General features: G+C 31.9%; 1 protein-coding gene across 2 annotated transcripts in view; it reads left to right on the forward strand.

Moving 5' to 3' along the window:
- LOC139516353 (calcium permeable stress-gated cation channel 1-like) overlaps window positions 1–23,416 on the forward strand; it is a 158,123-nt gene extending 134,707 nt beyond the window's left edge. Inside the window, exons 23-25 of one of the 2 annotated variants that reach the window (XM_071306410.1) lie at window positions 15,957–15,977; window positions 17,274–17,324; window positions 20,280–23,416. In XM_071306410.1, the coding sequence (XP_071162511.1) occupies window positions 15,957–15,977; window positions 17,274–17,324; window positions 20,280–20,426 (219 nt within the window). In that variant the 3' untranslated portion in view covers window positions 20,427–23,416. The remainder of the gene's footprint in view (window positions 1–15,956; window positions 15,978–17,273; window positions 17,325–20,279) is intronic. The other variant, XM_071306414.1, reaches the window with a different exon arrangement.
- The last annotated feature ends 662 nt before the right edge of the window (window positions 23,417–24,078 follow it).

The following is a 24,078-nucleotide window of genomic DNA, read 5'->3' on the forward strand; positions in this document are numbered from 1 at the left end:
ATATGAAACTGACAGGTGTGGTGTGTGAACTGAATAGCAGTAAATCTACGTTAATCACTACATTTTTATCATGGGCGAATCCAGGGAACTCACTAAACTAGCCAACTGTTACTGTTACCCGGGTCTGGTTGGTACCTGGGAAAAAATAAAGAATTATAAATACATTTTCATAATATTTATTTTACATGTGGTATGTCGGCTTATCAGCAATATAATCATTTAGAATTAACATACTGTCCATAGGTTTTACAAATAACATAATATCTGACATAATTAATAACCATATGATTGTACTTGAGGACTAATTTACTTAATACATTTCTTAAACTCTGTTATGTCTAGGAGTCAATTGAACTTATGTAATCACTTTAATAGGTCTTAAAATACTTTTTATGCATTTAACGAACTTCATTAATTAAAAAAGTATTCTATATTGATAAGAATCAGATATCATTTTAAATAAAACATCATATATTCAGTAAAATATGTGTGAAATAACAATATGCTATTGATAAGTTTTCAGGGGAGATAACCTAAAATATTATTCTTTTGAATAAAGACTTTTTGAAAGAAAAGTTATTATCTCCCCCATGGACACTTCCTACAAACATATGTTGCAATTTTACATATATTTTACTGAATGTGAAATGTTTTAATTCACATAATGTCTGATTCTTATAAATATAGAATACTTTTAGAAAGAAAAACTATATGAAAGCTTAGTTTGGTCAATTTAATAGCAATTCAAAATAAACAGTTCCCCTTCAGCATGGAAATGAATATAATATAACTATACAAACTGATAAACTAATTTTGTCACAACATCATTAAAGTGGAGTTAAAGTCTTATAGGATTGTAAGTATGTTTTATATTATCACCTTGCACTTTCATGACTTGGCTGTGGTTTTCTACAGCAGTTGGTTCAAATTTCTGACCAGTTGAACAATTTTGATTTTATAAAACAAATTGCAATTTGGTCAAAATTTTGAATGAGTTGCAATTGGTGGAGTGCAACACTTACAATCAAGTCACTGTAAAACTTTTAAAAATTTATATATAAAATCATGAAAAGACACCATTTTTTTGTAATATATATTTTTTTTTATTATTTTCATAGCATTCTCATTTCTCATCTACAAATAAAGATGTACAAACAATAGTTTTGTGATTTGAACTCATAAATATATATGGTTAAACCATAGTTGTTACTAAACTATAAAATACTAGGTTAATAATGAAATACAGAATAAATCTTCATTGAGGTCTATTTCTTAATAAAATTATCAATATTTGACCATTTTTCTTTTATTTTCATTGCTTTATTTGTCGAGCACATACTCATAGAGACCATGTCAATTCTATAATAATACCTAAGCCATACAATTGCTTCCGCAACAGATGGTACTATAAATCTTACTCTACATAGGTAAACATATCTCTTCAATAGGAGAATACATGTATTAAGAATATCTTTAAATACATGATATTTAACACCCAAGATTATACTTGATAAGGTTGGACGAAAACTTATTTTACATACCTCTTCCAACTTTTGTAAAAAAAATAAGCCAGAATGTTCGATCATATATACAGAAAAAAAAGATATGTATATATGTTTCTTTCTTTTCTGTACAAAATGTGCACAATTCTGTTTCACTATATTTACACTTCATAAGTAAAGTATTTGTTCCTAGAATTCTATGGAGTAATCTGTATTGAAATGCACTTAGTGTGGGATCTTCCGTTATAAGTAAAGGCAGACTAAAAAGAAACTCCATTCTTCAGTCACGATATTTATTCCCAATTTCTCTTGTATACGAGATGGGGTTTCCTTTATTTTATCTAGAAAAGTTTTATAAAAATGTTTCGATAATTTATCCACTCTTTTTGTAAACCGTTTGAAAACCGTTTTTGATCTTTTGGTCCTCCATGCTGGTCGACTTTGTGCTTGTTTCGGCTTTCAAACTTTTGTATCTGCGCGTCACTACTAGATCTTGTGTGGACAAAATGCACTATTGGCGTATTAAAATTTAAAACTTGTTGCCTTTTGTTGGCTGTTGTTCGTGTGTTTCTTTGTCAATTGTGTTCTCCAATTTATTTATATTGTAGTCCTGTGGTGTTGAGTTGTCAGTTTAATGTTATATTTCACATGGCTATAAAAGAGCGAGGTTTGGCATGCCACAAAACCAGGTTCAACTCAACAATTTTTCCTTTAAAATGTCCTCTACCAAGTCTGGAATATGGCCATTGTTATATTATAGTTCGTTTCTGTGTGTGTTACATTTTAACGTTGCGTCGTTTGTTTTCTCTTATTTTTTAGTGTAAATTCACATTGCGATAAGACGTGTCACGGTACTTGTCTATCCCAAATTCATGTATTTGGTTTTGATGTTATATTTGTTACTCTCGTGGGATTTTGTCTGAAGATTGGTCCGTTTCTGTGTGTGTTACATTGTAGTGTTGTGTTGTGCAGTTGTTCTCCTCTTTTTTTGGGTCGTATATTGGTATCACGTTGGCGTCGTCGTCGTCGTCGTCCGAATATTTTTAGTTTTCGCACTCTAACTTAAGTAAAAGTGAATAGAAATCTATGAAATTTTAACACAAGGTTTATGAACACAAAAGGAAGGTTGGGATTGATTATGGGAGTTTTGGTCCCAACATTGTAGGAATTGGGGGCCCAAAAGGGCCCAAATAAGCATTTTCTTGGTTTTCGCACTATAACTTTAGTATAAGTAAATAGAAATGAATGAAATTTAAACACAAGGTTTATGACCACAAAAAGAAGGTTGGGATTGATTTTGGGAGTTGGGGTCCCAACAGTTTAGGAATAAGTGGCCCAAAGGGTCCAAAATTGAACTTTGTTTGATTTCATCAAAAATTGAATAATTGGGGTTCTTTGATATGCCCAATCTAACTGTGTATGTAGATTCTTAATTTTTGGTCCCATTTTCAAATTGGTCTACATTAAGGTCCAAAGGGTCCAAAATTAAACTTAGTTTGAATTTAACAAAAATTGAATCCTTGGGGTTCTTTGATATGCTGAATCTAAAAACGTACTTAGATTTTTGATTATTGGCCCAGTTTTCAAGTTGTTCAAATCAGGATCCAAAATTATTATATCAAGTATTGTGCAATAGGTAGAAATTTTCAATTGCACCGTATTCAGCAATAGCATGAAATCTTCAATTGCAAAGTATTGTGCAATAGCAAGAAATTTTCAATTGCACAGTATTGCGCAAAAGCAAGAAATCTTCAATTACACAGTATTGTGCAATAGCAAATATTTTCAATTGCACAGTATTGCGCAATAGCAAGAAATATCTAATTGCACAATATTGTGCAAAAGCAAGAAATTTTCAATTGGAGTTATCTTTTTTTTGTCCAGAATAGTAGTTGAATCAACTTAAATCATTGTTTTATACAATATACAATGTATATTCACTTTTACTACCAACTGATAAATTAAAACAATCTTTACCATTCAGTGATAACAAGCACTTTATTTTACAATTTAATATTTTATGATGTATTTAAATGAGTAGTTATTGTTGCAAACTCCATTAGAAATTTGAATTGAGATCAGTTTTGGAAAAAGGGAGAGGGGGATGTGAAAAAAAAAATTTTGGGGGGGTTAAATTTTTCTCATTTCAGATTTCATAAATAAAAAGAAAATTTCTTCAAACATTTTTTTGAGATGATTAATATTCAACAGCATAGTGATTTGCTCAAAGGCAAAAAAAAATATTTTTAGTTGAATGTTGTGTCCATACTTGCCCCAACCGTTCAGGGTTCAACCTCTGCGGTCGTATAAAGCTGCGCCCTGCGGAGCATCTGGTTTCATATGATGTAAAAAGTTGATTTCAAATGTCATTTAAATTTTACGTTTTAGTTAATTTAATTTCTGGTCTAAGTTCAGAACTTGATAACAAAAGTCAAAGTCCTGCCATTCTTTACACTCATGCTTTATACAAAACCTTTGACCCCTTCAAACAGTACCTTTCACTTGAATATTTACATAGTCCTGGACTTTTTATTCTTTAAAGTAAATTTGAACCTCTGATTAGATTACTCTCAAGACTTTAAGCATTATTTATAGCTGACATTTCATTTTATTCTTTTTCAGGTTTGTTGTATATGATCTTTAAACATGCGGTAGACCGCTACAATATCTATTTTGCATACAAGAGGTCACGATCATCAGATCAGGTAAGACTTGCTAGCAATCAACTTTGTAGTGGTAGCTGTCATCATATTACAGTGTAATATTGTTTTCTTCATGATCGTCAAATCAGGTAAGACTTGCTAGCAATTAACTTTGTAGTGGTAGCTGTCATCATATTACAGTGTACTATTGTCTTCTTCATGATCGTCAGATCAGGTAAGACCTGCTAGCAATTAACTTTGTAGTGGTAGCTGTCATCATATTACAGTGTAATATTGTCTTCTTCACGATTGTCAGATCAGGTAAGACCTTCCTAGCAATCAACTTTTGAGTGGTCATGTTACAGGGTAATATTGTGTTCTTCACGATCGTCAGATCAGGTAAAACTTGCTAGCAATCAACTTTGTAGTGGTAGCTGTCATCATATTACAGTGTAATATTGTTTTCTTCATGATCATCAGATAAGGTAAGACTTGCTAGCAACCAACTTTGTAGTGGTAGCTGTCATCATGTTACAGTGTAATATTGTCTTCCTCACGATCGTCAGATCAGGTAAGACCTTCCTAGCAATCAACTTTGTAGTGGTAGCTGTCATCATGTTACAGTGTAATATTGTCTTCCTCACGATCGTCAGATCAGGTAAGACCTTCCTAGCAATTAACTTTGTAGTGGTAGCTGTCATCATATTACAGTGTAATATTGTGTTCTTCACGATCGTCAGATCAGGTAAGACTTGCTAGCAATTAACCTTGTAGCGGTAGCTGTCATCATGTTACAGTGTAATATTGTCTTCTTCACGATTGTCAGATCAGGTAAGACCTTCCTAGCAATCAACTTTGTAGTGGTAGCTGTCATCATATTACAGTGTAATATTGTTTTCTTTATGTTCATCAGATTAGGTAAGACTTGCTAGCCATCAAGTTTGTAGTGGTAGCTGTCATCATGTTACAGTGTAATATTGTCTTCTTCACGATTGTCAGATCAGGTAAGACCTTCCTAGCAATCAACTTTGTAGTGGTAGCTGTCATCATTTTACAGTGTAATATTGTTTTCTTTATGTCCATCAGATTAGGTAAGGCTTGCTAGCCATCAACTTTGTAGTGTTAGCTGTCTTTATGTTACAGTGTAATATTGTCTTCTTCACGATTGTCAGATCAGGTAAGACCTTCCTAGCAATCAACTTTGTAGTGGTAGCTGTCATCATATTACAGTGTAATATTGTTTTCTTTATGTCCATCAGATTAGGTAAGACTTGCTAGCCATCAACTTTGTAGTGTTAGCTGTCATCATGTTACAGTATAAAATTGTTTTCTTCACGATCATCAGATCAGGTAAGACTTGCTAGCAACCAACTTTGTAGTGGTAGCTGTCATCTTGTTACAGTGTAATATTGTCTTCTTCACGATCGTCAGATCAGGTAAGACCTTCCTAGCAATCAACTTTGTAGTGGTAGCTGTCATCATGTTACAGTGTAATATTGTCTTCCTCACGATCGTCAGATCAGGTAAGACCTTCCTAGCAATCAACTTTGTAGTGGTAGCTGTCATCATGTTACAGTGTAATATTGTCTTCTTCACGATTGTCAGATCAGGTAAGACCTTCCTAGCAATCAACTTTGTAGTGGTAGCTGTCATCATATTACAGTGTAATATTGTTTTCTTAATGTCCATCAGATTAGGTAAGACTTGCTAGGCATCAACTTTGTAGTGTTAGCTGTCATCATGTTACAGTGTAAAATTGTTTTCTTCACGATCATTCGATCAGGTAAGACTTGCTAGCAACCAACTTTGTAGTGGTAGCTGTCATCATGTTATAGTGTAATATTGTCTTCTTCATGATCGTCAGATCAGGTAAGACCTTCCTAGCAATCAACTTTGTAGTGGTAGCTGTCTTCATGTTACAGTGTAATATTGTCTTCTTCACGATCGTCAGATCAGGTAAGACCTTCCTAGCAATCAACTTTGTAGTGGTAGCTGTCATCATATTACAGTGTAATATTGTTTTCTTAATGTCCATCAGATTAGGTAAGACTTGCTAGGCATCAACTTTGTAGTGTTAGCTGTCATCATGTTACAGTGTAAAATTGTTTTCTTCACGATCATCCGATCAGGTAAGACTTGCTAGCAACCAACTTTGTAGTGGTAGCTGTCATCATATTACAGTGTAATATTGTCTTCTTCACGATCGTCAGATCAGGTAAGACCTTCCTAGCAATCAACTTTGTAGTGGTAGCTGTCATCATGTTACAGTGTAATATTGTCTTCTTCACGATCGTCAGATCAGGTAAGACCTTCCTAGCAATCAACTTTGTAGTGGTAGCTGTCATCATGTTACAGTGTAATATTGTCTTCCTCACGATCACCAGATCAGGTAAGACCTTCCTAGCAATCAACTTTGTAGTGTTAGCTGTCATCATGTTACAGTGTAAAATTGTTTTCTTCACGATCATCAGATCAGGTAAGACTTGCTAGCAACCAACTTTGTAGTGGTAGCTGTCATCATGTTACAGTGTAATATTGTCTTCTTCACGATCGTCAGATCAGGTAAGACCTTCCTTGCAATCAACTTTGTAGTGGTAGCTGTCATCATGTTACAGTGTAATATTGTCTTCTTCACGATCACCAGATCAAGTAAGACCTTCCTAGCAATCAACTTTGTAGTGGTAGCTGTCATCATGTTACAGTGTAATATTGTCTTCTTCACGATTGTCAGATCAGGTAAGACTTGCTAGCAATCAACTTTGTAGTGGTAGCTGTTATCATATTACAGTGTAATATTGTCTTCTTCACGATCATCAGATAAGGTAGACTTGCTAGCAATCAACTTTGTAGTGGTAGCTATCATCATATTACAGTGTAATATTGTTTTCTTCATGATCGTCAGATCAGGTAAGACTTGCTAGCAATTAACTTTGTAGTGGTAGCTGTCATCATATTACAGTGTAATATTGTCTTCTTCACGATTGTCAGATCAGGTAAGACCTTCCTAGCAATCAACTTTGTAGTGGTCATGTTACAGGGTAATATTGTGTTCTTCACGATCGTCAGATCAGGTAAAACTTGCTAGCAATCAACTTTGTAGTGGTAGCTGTCATCATATTACAGTGTAATATTGTTTTCTTCATGATCATCAGATAAGGTAAGACTTGCTAGCAACCAACTTTGTAGTGGTAGCTGTCATCATGTTACAGTGTAATATTGTCTTCCTCACGATCGTCAGATCAGGTAAGACCTTCCTAGCAATCAACTTTTTAGTGGTAGCTGTCATCATATTACAGTGTAATATTGTTTTCTTCATGATCGTCAGATCAGGTAAGACTTGCTAGCAATTAACCTTGTAGCGGTAGCTGTCATCATGTTACAGTGTAATATTGTCTTCTTCACGATTGTCAGATCAGGTAAGACCTTCCTAGCAATCAACTTTGTAGTGGTAGCTGTCATCATATTACAGTGTAATATTGTTTTCTTTATGTTCATCAGATTAGGTAAGACTTGCTAGCCATCAAGTTTGTAGTGGTAGCTGTCATCATGTTACAGTGTAATATTGTCTTCTTCACGATTGTCAGATCAGGTAAGACCTTCCTAGCAATCAACTTTGTAGTGGTAGCTGTCATCATATTACAGTGTAATATTGTTTTCTTTATGTCCATCAGATTAGGTAAGGCTTGCTAGCCATCAACGTTGTAGTGTTAGCTCTCTTTATGTTACAGTGTAATATTGTCTTCTTCACGATTGTCAGATCAGGTAAGACCTTCCTAGCAATCAACTTTGTAGTGGTAGCTGTCATCATATTACAGTGTAATATAGTTTTCTTTATGTCCATCAGATTAGGTAAGACTTGCTAGCCATCAACTTTGTAGTGTTAGCTGTCATCATGTTACAGTATAAAATTGTTTTCTTCACGATCATCAGATCAGGTAAGACTTGCTAGCAACCAACTTTGTAGTGGTAGCTGTCATCATGTTACAGTGAAATATTGTCTTCTTCACGATCGTCAAATCAGGTAAGACCTTCCTAGCAATCAACTTTGTAGTGGTAGCTGTCATCATGTTACAGTGTAATATTGTCTTCCTCACGATCGTCAGATCAGGTAAGACCTTCCTAGCAATCAACTTTGTAGTGGTAGCTGTCATCATGTTACAGTGTAATATTGTCTTCTTCACGAATGTCAGATCAGGTAAGACCTTCCTAGCAATCAACTTTGTAGTGGTAGCTGTCATCATATTACAGTGTAATATTGTTTTCTTAATGTCCATCAGATTAGGTAAGACTTGCTAGGCATCAACTTTGTAGTGTTAGCTGTCATCATGTTACAGTGTAAAATTGTTTTCTTCACGATCATTCGATCAGGTAAGACTTGCTAGCAACCAACTTTGTAGTGGTAGCTGTCATCATGTTACAGTGTAATATTGTCTTCTTCACGATCGTCAGATCAGGTAAGACCTTCCTAGCAATCAACTTTGTAGTGGTAGCTGTCTTCATGTTACAGTGTAATATTGTCTTCTTCACGATCGTCAGATCAGGTAAGACCTTCCTAGCAATCAACTTTGTAGTGGTAGCTGTCATCATTTTACAGTGTAATATTGTTTTCTTAATGTCCATCAGATTAGGTAAGACTTGCTAGGCATCAACTTTGTAGTGTTAGCTGTCATCATGTTACAGTGTAAAATTGTTTTCTTCACGATCATCCGATCAGGTAAGACTTGCTAGCAACCAACTTTGTAGTGGTAGCTGTCATCATATTACAGTGTAATATTGTCTTCTTCACGATCGTCAGATCAGGTAAGACCTTCCTAGCAATCAACTTTGTAGTGGTAGCTGTCATCATGTTACAGTGTAATATTGTCTTCTTCACGATCGTCAGATCAGGTAAGACCTTCCTAGCAATCAACTTTGTAGTGGTAGCTGTCATCATGTTACAGTGTAATATTGTCTTCCTCACGATCACCAGATCAGGTAAGACCTTCCTAGCAATCAACTTTGTAGTGTTAGCTGTCATCATGTTACAGTGTAAAATTGTTTTCTTCACGATCATCCGATCAGGTAAGACTTGCTAGCAACCAACTTTGTAGTGGTAGCTGTCATCATGTTACAGTGTAATATTGTCTTCTTCACGATCGTCAGATCAGGTAAGACCTTCCTTGCAATCAACTTTGTAGTGGTAGCTGTCATCATGTTACAGTGTAATATTGTCTTCTTCACGATCACAAGATCAAGTAAGACCTTCCTAGCAATCAACTTTGTAGTGGTAGCTGTCATCATGTTACAGTGTAATATTGTCTTCTTCACGATTGTCAGATCAGGTAAGACTTGCTAGCAATCAACTTTGTAGTGGTAGCTGTTATCATATTACAGTGTAATATTGTCTTCTTCACGATCATCAGATAAGGTAGACTTGCTAGCAATCAACTTTGTAGTGGTATCTGTAATCATGCTTCAGTTAAGGTTTACCTCTGTGTACAGACTTACCTGTGCAGTTTAAAAAGAAAATTGTTTCAGAAAGATAAAATGTTTTTTTCGATTTTAATGGGCATTTTTTTTAAATGAAGTAAGTTGGAATACAACTTTGATGTGCTCCCTATGAGGTAACAACTGTTTTGTTTTGTTTATTGATCGTCCTAGATTGGCATGGACAATTGACAGACAATAGATATCTACACACCTATGGGTGAGTTAAAGAGTGTAAATGAATGGACCATTTTAAATGCAATTCAGGTATTTGTTTATTTTTACACCTTCTGCATAAACGAATAAATTGTGTAAACAAATTGCCTTTCAATTTTAAACCTCTTGTTACATATAGTTTCAGAAGGAACAAATGCAGTGTTTGTGTTTTCTTCTGTGTGTTTATTCTTGTCAGTTGTGATATTTATTGGCAAGGCATTCTTTGGATGGTTTAAATATCTAGATACCAATAGATATAAGGTAATAAAAACTTATACTTATAGACATTTATTTCTTTAAATTTTCTTTTTATTACAATTTCAATCAGCATGATCACTCTTTAACTCACAAAATCTTTCTTGATCTTGTATAGGGTAAAAGGTTTGCACCTTTATTTATTTTAATTGTGAAGCTTGTTTAAAACGATTCTTTCTGTTATTTGATTGATGGAGTAAATTGTTTAATTTGACAATTTTGATAAATGTACTTTGTTTGTGTTTACTTGCAATTGATAAAATCAGATTGATAGAAATGTGAAAGTTGTTGAAACTTATAGAACCGTAAGCAGATCTTAGATATCAGATAGAAGTAAATCAGAAAATATTGCAGCATTGATAATGACACTCATATATCTTTCTTTTAAAAAATTAAATGATTCCTGTGGATTGGTTTATTTTTCGGGGTATTAATTTTCATGGGAAGTTATAGGTAAACCATGAATTAAGATGCTCTACAAAGTTCCAATTCATAATATCTATGAAAATTGTTCAAATAAAAGTGAATTCACAGTAGTTTAGATAAAAATTTAGGTGGAAAAGCTTTATACTTTTTGTGTTTTTACAATTTAGGAAAATCTATTTTTATCACAGTCATTTTGTTGCAAGTTTTTCTAATTTACTTCTAAAACCATTGAAAAATCATCTAAGTTAAGCTTTGCTAATTGTTGAAGCTTATTTGTGATTTAAAAGTTAACAATTTTTGAACAGCGGTATACTACTGTTGCCTTTATTTATAGTCGCATCTTAAAGAATATCAATATTTATGGTCAGATTTGAAAACAAATAGCAATATAGTATGTTGATCTTTGTAGTAAATAAATTATGTAAAAATTGTGTATTATTGACCTTTCAAAAATCATTCAAAGGAATTTTGCACAAATTAGAGCATATAAAAGGTTTAAGAAAGTAAGAGTTCAATACTGTGGATACATTTATTTTCGTGGGCACCAATATTCATGGATTGCGGAAATTTGCATTTTCGTGGATATTTGATTTCGTGGTTTTCAAAAAGTCAACAATTAATCTTACCATAAATTGGAACAATTTGTTCCCAAGTTGAGATTTTTAATAATAGAGTTATACCTACCAGTTAAAATTGACATTATTGAACATTGACATGTCTGTGTCATTTTTAGGCTTTTGTGGATAGTTGGCAATCATACCACATCTTCTTTTAAGCTCACCTGGTCCGTCGTCCGTCGTCGTCCTGCGTCCGTCGTCGTTAACTTTTACAAAAACCTTCTCTGTAACTACTGGGCCAAATTTAATCAAACTTGGCCACAATCATCATTGGGGTATCTAGTTTAAAAAATGTGTCCGGTGACCCGGCCAACCAACCAAAATGGCCGCCATTGCTAAAAATAGAACATAGGGGTAAAATGCAGTTTTTGGATTATAACACAAAAACCAAAGCATTTAAAGCAAATCTAACATTGGGTTAAATTGTTTATCAGGTCAAGATCTATCTGCCCTGAAATTTTCAGACGAATCGGACAACCTGTTGTTGGGTTGCTGTCCCTGAATTGGTAATTTTATGGAAATTTTGCTGTTTTTGGTTATTATATTGAATATTATTATAGATAGAGATAAACTGTAAACCGCAATAATGTACAGCAAAGTAAGACCTAAAAATAAGTCAACATGACCAAAATGGTCCCTAAGGAGTTATTGACCTTTATAGTCAATTTTTAACAATTTTCATAAAATTTGTAATTTTTTTCTAACATTTTCCACTGAAACTACTGGGCCAAGATCATTATAGATAGAGATAATTGTAAGCAACAAGAATGTTCAGTAAAGGAAGTTTTGCAAACACATCACAATCACCAAAACACAATTTTGTCATGAATCCATCTGCTTCCTTTGTTTAATATTCACATATACCAAGGTGAGCGACACAGGCTCTTAAGAGCCTCTAGTTTATATTTATTAAATTAGAATATAATTCGCGTTAACTAGTTCTCATCGCAAACATCTAGGTGATCTAGAAATAAAAACATCCCTAGGATGTTCGATCACTCCACCTGTGTTATACAGGTGTAATGAATATTATTAAAAATTGAAATTCATTGAACATTTAAATTTGTGGTTTCCATCAAATTCCATGTATGAACGAGGTCCTCGAAAATTGGTATCTTAACAAATAATTAAATTCTTCAGAGAACAATTGAAGGTCTTTCCACCTCGATAATAAGAATGAAATTTAAAAAAGGATGTCACTCCTTGTTGATGTAATTTAGTTCTTCAAATTGATATAAAAAATAAGATTAAAAGGTATATGTAGAACACTTAATTGTTTTATTAAGAACAGAAAATAATTTTTAGCAACGGTCAAAATCTAGAACGTCAAATTGACCTTTGACCTTGACCTCAATTTCAAGGTCAAAGGTCAGTGATCTCAAATCAAAAGACCCCAGGTCAATCATTTGTATGGTTGTGGAGAAATACTGATTTCAAATACATTAGGGGAGAAAACTCCTACAAGGGTTAACCCAAACACTTCGACTGAAATAGTTTGAAGTTGTGCCTTTTTTTAAACAGTAATTTGGCAAACAAATCATATTATTTACTGTAACAGTTTCTTTTTAGTAACGATAACAAGCAAAATTCAAAATCTATAACATGACCTTGACCCTCGACCTTGATCTCAATTTCAAGTTCATAGGTCAGTAAACTCAAAACGGAAGACCGGATGTCAATCACTTGTATGGTTGTGGAGAAATACTGATTTGAAATACATAAGGGGAGAAAACTCCTGTATCTTTCGTCCCTCTTCTATAAGGGTTAACCAAAACACTTTGACTGAAATAGGTTGAAGTTGCGCCTTATTGTAAACAGTTATTTCGCAAACACATCATATCATTTACTGTCACAGTTTCTATGGCATAACGATAACAAGCAAAATTCAAAATTTAGAACTTGACCTTTACCTTTGACCTTGGTCTCAATTTCAAGGTCATAGGTCAGTGATCTCAAAACGGAAGACTGGAAATCACTTGTATGGTTGTGGAGAAATACTGATTTGAAATACATAAGGGGAGAAAACTCCTATTAGGGTTAACCAAAACACTTCGACTGAAATAGGTTGAAGTTGCGCCTTATTGTAAACAGTTATTTGGCAAACACATCATATCATTTTCTGTCACAGTTTCTGTGGTATAACGATAACAAGCAAAATTCAAAATTTAGAACTTGACCTTGACCTTTGACCTTGACCTCAATTTCCTTCAAATGGACCAAGGATTTCATATCAAAAGACTGTAGGCCTCTACGACTTATAACGTATGAATTTATCCAACAAATCGCCTATCTTAAATTTTCAAAGGAAAATAACTCCCATAAGATGTCTTCCGATCAGTCAAGTCAAAATACACCAAATGCTTCTCAAGAGTAGACGAACAATTTGGTGCAAACAGTTTGCTAAAATCTTTTACGGTTTTAGAGATATAGCGATAACAAGAAAAAAAGGACGCGGGGAGATAACTCCTATAAGAATAAGTGCTCGGACAAAAAAGCATCTCAGACGGCAGAAGAAAAAAAAAATAATCAGAAGAAAAAAAAATAATCAGAAGAAAAACTTTTCGTGGAAAGACCTAATAATGAATCCTCAGTACATCAGACTATGTTAAGGTTTTTAAATTTACATGTATTTTTACACAGAATAATGTAAATATAAACAGTAATTATGTGATACTGTAAATTCAGATATTATTGCATTGCACTTTTTGTGATTGTTGAATCAAATGACAAAAATGAAAGACTGATTATTGTGATAACAAGAAGTGCTGCATACAATAACACTACCAAAAAATTGAAGGATGATTTTTTATGTTTGCACAACATATCCTGTGAAAGTATTAGCAATTATAAAAACGTCATCAAAATTTCTGAATTTACAGTTTAAATTTTTTTTTCTTCATGAATTCAAGTTATGTATTGATGTCAAAAAGTGTTAGTGCATGTGAATGGCTTTTATTTTTTGTGTGAATGCAGCTTTGCAATTATTTGTTATTTGATTTTTGTTTATTTTTCCCTTTGTTTTCCTGTAAGTACATATAATAGAGAATGACGGTGAACTTGGTTAGGTCGCCTATATATAATATGTAAATAGCTAATGCATGGCAGAATTACTGATCCGTGTGGCTAAAAATAACTTAATTGTTTATATTGTCAGTTTCATCCCTTGTAAAAGTTTCCTAATGAAAGGGTTAGTAGATAAAGAATATTTCCCAACTTATGATATGTAGGTATTAGCATTGAATCATATAATATACAGATATTCATTTCTTGAATCACATTTCTTTACTGCACAAATGTCTGGAATACAAATTCTAGATATCATTTTAATCATTTCTTAGCACTTTAACATGTCAGTCTGGTTTTGTTTGTTTACTCACTTAGAAAGCAGTGTTTTACTGACCCCTGAAAACATTCTTCATGTAATTTTTCATTGCTTTTAATACACTTGCTTAATACTATAGCTTAGGCAATGAGCTAAAATATTTTACTAGTTGATAAGTTTGTATAAACAAATTTAAACTGCAATTGGGTAAAAGATTTTAGAAAATTGTAATTGCGAAAGATTTCTGTTGGTTAATTGGCTTTGGTAAACAGAAGTTTTAAGTCTACCGGTACTTTTAATAATTTACTAGGTGATCTGATAATATGACCTTTTAACCCTGAAGGATATTTTTGACGATGAAAAGGGTTATATTAACTTATGTTTGTCTCGAGTGTATGTTGCATGCTTTAGATATATATCTTATGCTGGTTGTTGGATTAATTCGTTCCTAAATATTGTTATCTCAACTCTAGCTTGTTGTAGTTCTTAAGAGACTATGGTGAAGGGCATACAGTCTAGAGAAAGGTTGGGAAGGAAGGGAAAAGGGAGTGATTGAAACATTTTGTTTTACCTTAATTAATGGATGAGGCAAATGAAGAAGAACTTTAAAACTGATACCAATTTTTACTATCCTGTCAATTGTTATTACAGATTTATCTCTCTTTCAACAAGCAATTTGTTTCATTCCCCCCCCCCCCCCCCCCCCCCATTTTTTGTGTTGTTTCTTTAAATAAACATTTCATTTGTTATACTTCATTATGCTTTTTAGAAGTTTTGCAATTTTTTTCTTTTTGAGAAAATAAAAAAAAAATGAAAAATACACAATTTCCCCAAAAATTGATCTACTTCCTAGATACACAACTCTTGAAAAACTATGCAAAAGGAAGTGTCTTCAAATCCTGAGATAGGGATTAGCTGCATTCTATTAGACAACTCTTTAGTTAGTTGCCAAGTACACGGAAGGACATTGATGCTAGTTCCACGTTCTTAACTCCATTCTGATCATACTAACTTACTCCATTAGCCTTTACCATTACCTTACCTACATTTTTGTACACAAACACTTCACTTATAAAAAAGAAGTACTGAGATGTGGTATGATTATTAAATGAGACAGCCTTCAACCAAATGATCTGGTTCAGGTTATTTTACAGTCTACTACTACAACAACGAGCAAAACCCATACTGTATACATGTTGTGAGCTATAAAAGGCCATAAGATAACAGAATGTAGATACAATGTTTGCTGAAGTCAATATTGTTGTAGTAATTATAAATAGTTAGTTAGTATCTTCTCATGCTTGAAGCTAGTCTATGTTGTTCCATTGTGGTCAATGTGTTTTGTTGCTAGCAATAATCAGAACATATTATCCCATTGCATAACTATCAGTTGTTAGATGTCTTAGACCATGTAGAATCCTATCCAAGTAGTCTATTTGTGACTTTCCTTGATTAACTTACAGTCTCAAAATTGTACAATTTTCCCTTTCATTATTTTCATCTACAACAGTCAGCTGGATTGGATGATGAGGTTGGTAAATAGACTCTGTTTCTTTTATTGCTGGCTTGCCCAATACTTAGGAATCATGGTTTTCTGTAGTCTCTAGGTCTTTTCATTTGGGATATTTCTACTATTATCAATTCAATCAGGGTTTCTTCTATTGCATGGCATGATCATTTATACATGTATCGACAACATGCAGTTACTATGAGATGCTATGCTCTTTGTCCATCATTATATTTAAAAAACTGGGGCAGATTCTGTTCTGCATTAGAACCTATGGGTGTTCAATAATTTTATCTATTTGTCCGCATGATTGCAGTTTTAGATGTATTTATATACTGCTGTCCTCCCTTAAGAAATGAGATAAGTTATTATAATATATGTTTAAATACTTTTCAGCATTTTTTTAACGTTTTTTTCAGGACTTTGATAAATATTGCTTAACTGTTTTTTATCTTACATACATGTAGATTTTGTCCAGGTTCAAATACTACAGTAAATTAGGATCTCTTTTGATGAGTGAGGTATTTTGATGACATTCCCTTTTGCACAAAATATCATTATGATCCATTACTGCAGTCATTCACATCTTATTCCAATATTTATTACCCAGAATTCTAAATCCCCCCATGATGCAAATCACATTACATCCTCATAAAGGCACAGTGAATTTGGAATTTATCAAATATCATTTTTTTTCATCAAGATTTATGATACAAATATATGACAAATATTATCCTTATTAAGTTTAGTTATAGACATCCTTTGCATAAATTTTGATTTGGTCCTGAATCAATAGTAATTGCTGAATAGTATTTTACTGTATGAAAACTTGTACTTTTTTAATAATTTCCCTGCACCGGGCATTTTGGGGAAGAGGTAAATCATCAGATTTTGCATTTGATAATTCCTTCCTAGTACCAATTTTTATTTGCCTAAAAAGAGAAAAAATAAATAAAAGCTTAGCCATAAAAATATTCTGATATATTATAAATTTATCTATTATAATGTAAATGAAAGACCTAATTTGATTCATTAATCATTGGTTACTTGATACTATGAGTGTTTGTGCCTCTTTTCTTTAAATCAGAACTAATTCTGTATCTTTTTATTTCTTAAATTTATGTTATGTTATGAAAATCCTCTTTATTTACTCTGCTTAAAATGACTAAATTTAAAATCAGATTGAACTGCAACAAATAACTTTAAGAATTGATAGGGTATATTCATTTATTGAATTTATCTATTAACTTTAATAACACATAATTAGCAACAACAATTTATGGTCTAAGATTGTTATGAAACTGATATTTACTATTTCAGCAATTTGGGGAGAGTGATGGTTTGACAACACCCCCAGAGACCAATGAAAAGGTATGCTATGTTATAAATAATTTAATTTTGGATGTAATGCGTCTTCTGATTGGCTGACGTTATTTTGTTATCAGATCATAGACATAATTTAGTCATGTGACTGTGACGTCATCAACATTTTTTCATGGTTTTCTATGGTTTGAAATGGAATTTAGAATTAAATTATAAGAAATGACTGTAATATTTTTTCTGTCTATTCGAAATACCATAAAAAATGTGGTGCACACTGTTAAATAACCCGCTAAGCGCGTTATTCAGTGTGCACCAAATTTTTTATGTTACTTCTTCATAGACAGAAAAAATATTACAGTCATTCCGTAAGTAATCTGTAAAAGAATTATAGTATGTATTCTCTTGTGGGAAATTTTCTGAATTGTGACAAATTACTAGAAATAAAATAAATTATTTTTGTGTCATGTGGGAGTTTATGATATTTTACAAATGAATAACAAATGAAGAATGTAGAAATGTTTTTGTCTGATAAAAGGAAAATGATTGATATCATTAGCTCATTTTATTCAGTCAGTATGAGGTAAAGGAGATGAAATGATTGCCAATAAGACAACTATTCGCCAGAGTCCAAATGTGTGCATGAAAGCAACAATAGGTTATCACATAGCCTTCAACTACTGGTTTAAGAAATCAGTTGACTTCATGCACTACTTTAAATAATTTATCTTCTAATCATATCATAAATGTTATTATATCATTTTCTATGTAATGTATTGTAACAACATTAAATTTAATGACAATAATGTTTTATAGGGCATATGATACAGTTACAGGGGAGGTAATGACGTTGCTAACGTAAAATGTTATTTTCGCGACGTCAAACTGTGACATATAGGGAAAAGATGCATTTTTCGACTGATTTTTCTCATTCAAACTGATTTAATTTGAAAACAAGTGCATAGACCCCTATTTTTTAAAACGACATTTTGTTTCATTTTGCAGGGAGATTATGTGGACCAAATTTTAAAAACTGTAAATAGTGCAATTTTTTTTAAATTTTTTCAATTCATGACCAATTGTTAAATATGAGTTATTTCTGAATGAAAAAATGCATAAATTTTTGAATATTTATAAAATACAGGAATTACAAATTATTTAACAAAAAACAATTTGTGTTTATCTTTTAAAACAAAAAAGTTATGTCTTTCTTTAGAAAGGAAAAATATGGCCACAAATCCGAATTTTGAGCAAATATAAAAAATTTCGCCCTCATTTAACTCAAAAAGTAGCACATGAAGGTATATTTTTTATTACATATTTGATTTAATCAGGCAAAAAATAGCCTACATGGAAATGTTCATTAAACTGTAAATACAGGATCAAAACTGTATCGTATGCCCTTAAGATTGACGGATAATAGATGCCTTTGATTTTGATTTTTTGGTCTTAAACAGTTTGAATAAAGGCAATTTTCACCTATTGTGCACTAACTCCATCGTGACCAAATTGGTATCCTGAAAACTATACATTATTGTTGGGATTGAATAAAAGGAAGCTCTCTTTCCATTTTTTTTTCTGTTCCAGAGTTACAGCACAACTTTTTGAAATTTTGGATCCTCAATGCTCTTCAATTTTGTAATTGTTTGGCTTTTTTTTTTTTAAATATTTTGATATGAGTGTCACTGATGAGTCTTATGTAGACGAAACGTGCGTCTGGCATACTAAATTATAATCCTGGTACCTTTGATAACTATTTACAGGACTTGAACATGTTTTAAAAACAGCCTGAATTAGGCCAATTTTTCACATTTTAAACATTAACTACAGTATGCCTGGATTGGATTTCTTAAAAACTTTACATTATTGTTGGGATTGATAAAAGAAAGCTCCTTTCAATTTCTCAAATCTTGTATTTTCATCTCCAGAGTTACAGGACTTTTATTGTCAGCTTTAACTTATTTTTTCATATGCTGTATCAAAATGTAAGTTTGCTTGCATTGATTTACTGACAACTTTACATAATTGTTGATTAGGATTGGTGAAATATAATACACCATTTGATTTGAAACAGTTCTGATATGTCATTCCAGAGTTATGGTACTTTGACTGTCAGATAAATGAAAGGTATTTTTTTAAAAGTCATGCTTATGCTTTGATCAAATGACCATAAATGTAAAACTGTTTGTATTGTTTGGCATTGGTTGGGATTGGTGAATATACTCTTGATTTTGCTATTTTCTGGTTTGTCATTCCAGAGTTAAGTGACTTTATAAGTCATAATTGACACAGTTATATGTCTAAGTGTATCCTGATGTAAGTTTTTCTACAGAGCACTTGTGGTTACTATTGATAAAATGCATGCTAAATATCCCATTTTACTTAAGGGAACATTTCAATATGCAATGACAGTAGCATAATAAGGTTGTTTCATGTTCTCCTGATGTAGCTGTTTATTTAAAGAGGTCTTTGATACCTCAATTTTGCTAATGCACTGACAAACCAAATATAAGTCCTTAGAACCTATTCATAACTGCAAGTAAAAAGAATTTCATTGTTATAAATCTGAACCCAAACTATAAACAATGAAATTGGGTTAGTGTTCTGATTTGGTTCTATAGATTTTGTGTCATATTTTGGTGACTTCGGTTTTTTTTTAAAATTAGTGCCTTTGGTAATGGACATGGCTGTGATTTTATTTTCTAGATTTTCTTATTTTTCTTTATTGAGAAGTAGGTCCAACTTTGACATTTTGATGAAGAATAAATGTTTGCAAACCATTCGCATAGATTATTTGGTTACCAAGTCATGAATATGGCAGTTGTTTTTCACTTTTTCCATTGACTCAGATAGCTTATTATTGTCAGTTTTTATGAACCTCCCTATTTTGAATTTCCCTTGGAGTTTGGTATTTTTGTCATACTTTTTTACTTATTATTATTTATTGTACTAAATTAATTGTAATACCTCTAATTATGACTATCAATTTCAATTTTACTTTTTCAGCCATTTATAGCCAGTGTTCTACTAAACAGGAATAGTACAGATGAAAGTGTGCAAGTATCAACCAGTTCTGAACCAGTAGGGGTACAAGGCAAGACCAACTATGGGTCTGTTAATGAAAAACACACACATGATCCTTATGAACCATAACTTTGACAGTATGTGAACCTGTACTGTTAAAAGATCAAATTTAACTATGATTTACAATACAGTGCACAGAGTACACTTTCGCTCAGTTTTCTGAAGGAGGAAAACGTGAATTTAATTCAATAAGAATTGTTTAAATATTGTATTTGTGTATCTGATCATATTGCATCTTTTGCACTTCTGCAATACATTAGTTATATAACCCTGTATACAATTACCAAGCAGATCAAATGGAATATTGTGTGAACTGGGACAGCAATTGTGAATATTTATTTATTCAATAATTGAACGTAAACATTTTGCTAATTGAAATGGTGTAGTTTAAATGTACTGACAGGACTGAAGAAAAAGTTAGACAGAGTAATGAAAAATATAATAAATCAATGCAGGAAAGATAAATTGAAGTACAGAAAAGCAAAAAAAATTTGCATACTTTTGTTGAATGGACTGAAGACTTATTTATTGCTTTAATTTTTAAATTATATATAATCAATGCATGCTAACATTCCTTAATTGGCTTGTTGGCAGTACCATTTGTAATATTTACTAGAAGAAAATGATTAATCATTTTTTTATTTATAAATTTTATATGCACAAGTTTAATACACTCATACTCCGAGTAGCTGTTCTGGACATTATTGGTTTGGAGAAAAGGCTTATTAACTTCAGAGTTTTACAGTACACAATATGTATTGTATCCCTTCTGTCACTGTGTTATATTCTTTATTTGATCTCCTTTGCAGCAACTAAATTAACTGTAGAAGGATTTCTGCAAATCAAACCCAATCTTTCAGAAACAAACGTCAAATTTCTATCTAAAATGATTATTTTAGTATGAAATTTTCCTAAGACTAATAAAGATAATTATTTGGCCTATTTTCCATGGGTCAATTTTGTGATAAATTTTCATATCAAACTTATCACTTGAAAAATTAAATCGCTAGAAACTAAGGACTTGTGCTATGATCAATGATAACAGCAACAATGTCATAGACAAAGTAGCTATAAACAGATTATCAATAGTGGTACAAATTCAAGATGCTTCTTTGCCACACCTCAGTAGCTAACAAACAGCTCTTCATTTGGAAAATCATTCAGGGGACTCCAAAAGAGGGGATGTGTTTATGAGATGGAGTTCAAAATTTTATGAAGTCCATTGTTGATGATCCATGATACCAAAACTACTGCATAATAGTATTAGAACTTTTTGTTATTTAATATACTTTTTGTTATAATTTGCAAATTCCTAGTCAACAGATGAAAGAAGTTTAATAATGGAGCATAATTCATTTTGAATGACTAAGAAATTTAACCACAAGATGTTATAGTATGGAAGGTGTTACTTTGCTAGTAAATTCATATTCATAACAAATCGTAATTGAAATTTGCTTAAATTTGCAGTGCTTTTTATTAGACGCTTTTCATCATGTAGTTCCTAGTTAATAGCAGTGAATCATAATAAAATGATAGTATGTTTTAAATATAAAACAACAATACATTAAAAAAAAATGTTAATTTTTATGATCCTTTCCTGAAAGGCTGAATTTTCATATTGAAAGTGACATCAATTTATATCTAAATTGAATTACATCTCAGACTAAATTTATCTGTTTGATATTTACGTCTACTCTACATTTTCTTTCAATTCAGAAAGGATAGGCAACATTTCATTTTGTCAAAAAAAAATAAAGAGTTTTGACATTTTTTTCATTTTGAACCAATTTGACCTTCTCCTTTGTGTACTTAGCTGTGAAATCCTCAAAACCAAAAATAGATTTATATGCATTTTTTTTTAATTGTATATATGATACATGTCATTTTTCTCAGTATTATCAGCCTTCTTCTTTCCTTTAGCTTATAAGAATTATATTCCTGAGATGTAGAATTAAGATTTTAAGAACTTTGCTTTAAGATGTGATAGCTTTACTTTACTCAAGGGAACAAATGATAATGTTGTTTTCCTGTTTATTACTTTTTTGCACTAAATACTTGTAACAAGAATTATAATATATATGCTATAACTTTAATAATGCACTTTAAAGATCAATAGATTGTCTATATAGCTGAAGAGTAAACCAGATTAATTTGTTTTATTATTGTCATATGGAATTTTTTCCTTAAAGATAAATATCTTATTATTATTCTGAAACACAGACAGAGAGACATTTGGTATTGAAAAATTGTTGAATACTCATGGATATAAGAGGATGTTTTGACATATGGTCTGATAAGTAAATATAATTTGCAGTGTTCTGTATATAGATAGTTATTAATCAATGAATAAGAGGTCGTTGGAAGGTTATGAATGTGATCTATAATTCTTTAACATTCCATTTTATAGCTGCGTTTTTCTCATCCTATATTTAATGTCATTGATAAAGACAGGTTCCCTATATGTAAGGCCAAATCAAACCATATTTTTGTTTATGTATTTTCCCCTGACAATTTTATATGAATGTTTTTTAAAATAAAATAATGATTAAGTTTTATGTATTAGGTTCTGATTGACTAAATTATGCTTTATATTTTTTCTTAAAAATGTTTATGAAGCATTAAAAAATGAACCAACACTTTAAGTAGTGAAATTTTGGTAGGAAATCTCGTGATGCAAAAACCAAATAACTTCAACATTGGGAAAAACAGTGGACATTTTTTTGAAATACCGACTTTAGACAGTTATTTTTTTAATGAAAACTTGCTAGAGTTTACCACACATTATAAGAGCATAATTTTTTAATCTAAAAAATATAATGCTCCCTTTACTTTTCAAAACATAATTTGTCCTTGTCTCCTTTGTCTATCAAATTTTTACTTAAAGCACAGATCTCATCACAGCATAGACAAGACTTATCAGTTCTGTTAGAACTAAGGAAAAGAAATTATTGGTAAAATGCAGAATGCACCATAACACCTAGTAATAAAAAATAACGGCTGCCCACATTGACCAATCAGGATTAACCACACTTTTGAGTAGTACCATTAGGACAGTACACTTACTGAGTGAAAAAATGTGTTTGTGATTTAAAACCAGTGTGAGGTTTATACCATTTTAGTAAACCCTTTCACAGTCCTGTAAAAGCTGTGAAAATTATCAAAAGAAAAATTTGAAATTTTTAATAATGTATCACTAATCAGATTTCAACGAAAACACCTTTTAAAAATGTATTCTGAAGTTTTTGTTTATCAATCGGAAACGTTTTTTGACTTCCAAAGTAAATAGAACTGGAAACTAGTATATGTCCTGAGTAGCCTTCAGATTTCTAAGCTTCTAAATAAAGTAATTGATCTGTCAGTTATCTCGAAATGACCAGATTCATCACTGACATGTTAATGGAACTAACCCTTGAATATCAAGTCTCTTGGTCAGTAAATAATTAAAGTGTATGTGCAATAACGGTGATTTTATGGTGGATAATTAAGTTCTGTTTATCTGTCTGGATTTCCTCTTTTTCTTTCAAATTAAATCTTATAGTGCAAAGAGGTTTTTAGTGTTTTAATGTGATATACTATTATTTGCAATAATATGATCAGATCTTTAACTTTTGTTGTACAGTTGAATATAAAAAAGTTATTGTAAAAAAAAAGTGTCCAATTAATTTAATGCTATATAATCCAAATAATAAACACTTTTGAACTAGGAAAAGGATGCAAATCT

This window comes from Mytilus edulis, chromosome 3 (genome assembly GCF_963676685.1).
Source record: "Mytilus edulis chromosome 3, xbMytEdul2.2, whole genome shotgun sequence".
NCBI classification, from domain to species: domain Eukaryota; kingdom Metazoa; phylum Mollusca; class Bivalvia; order Mytilida; family Mytilidae; genus Mytilus; species Mytilus edulis.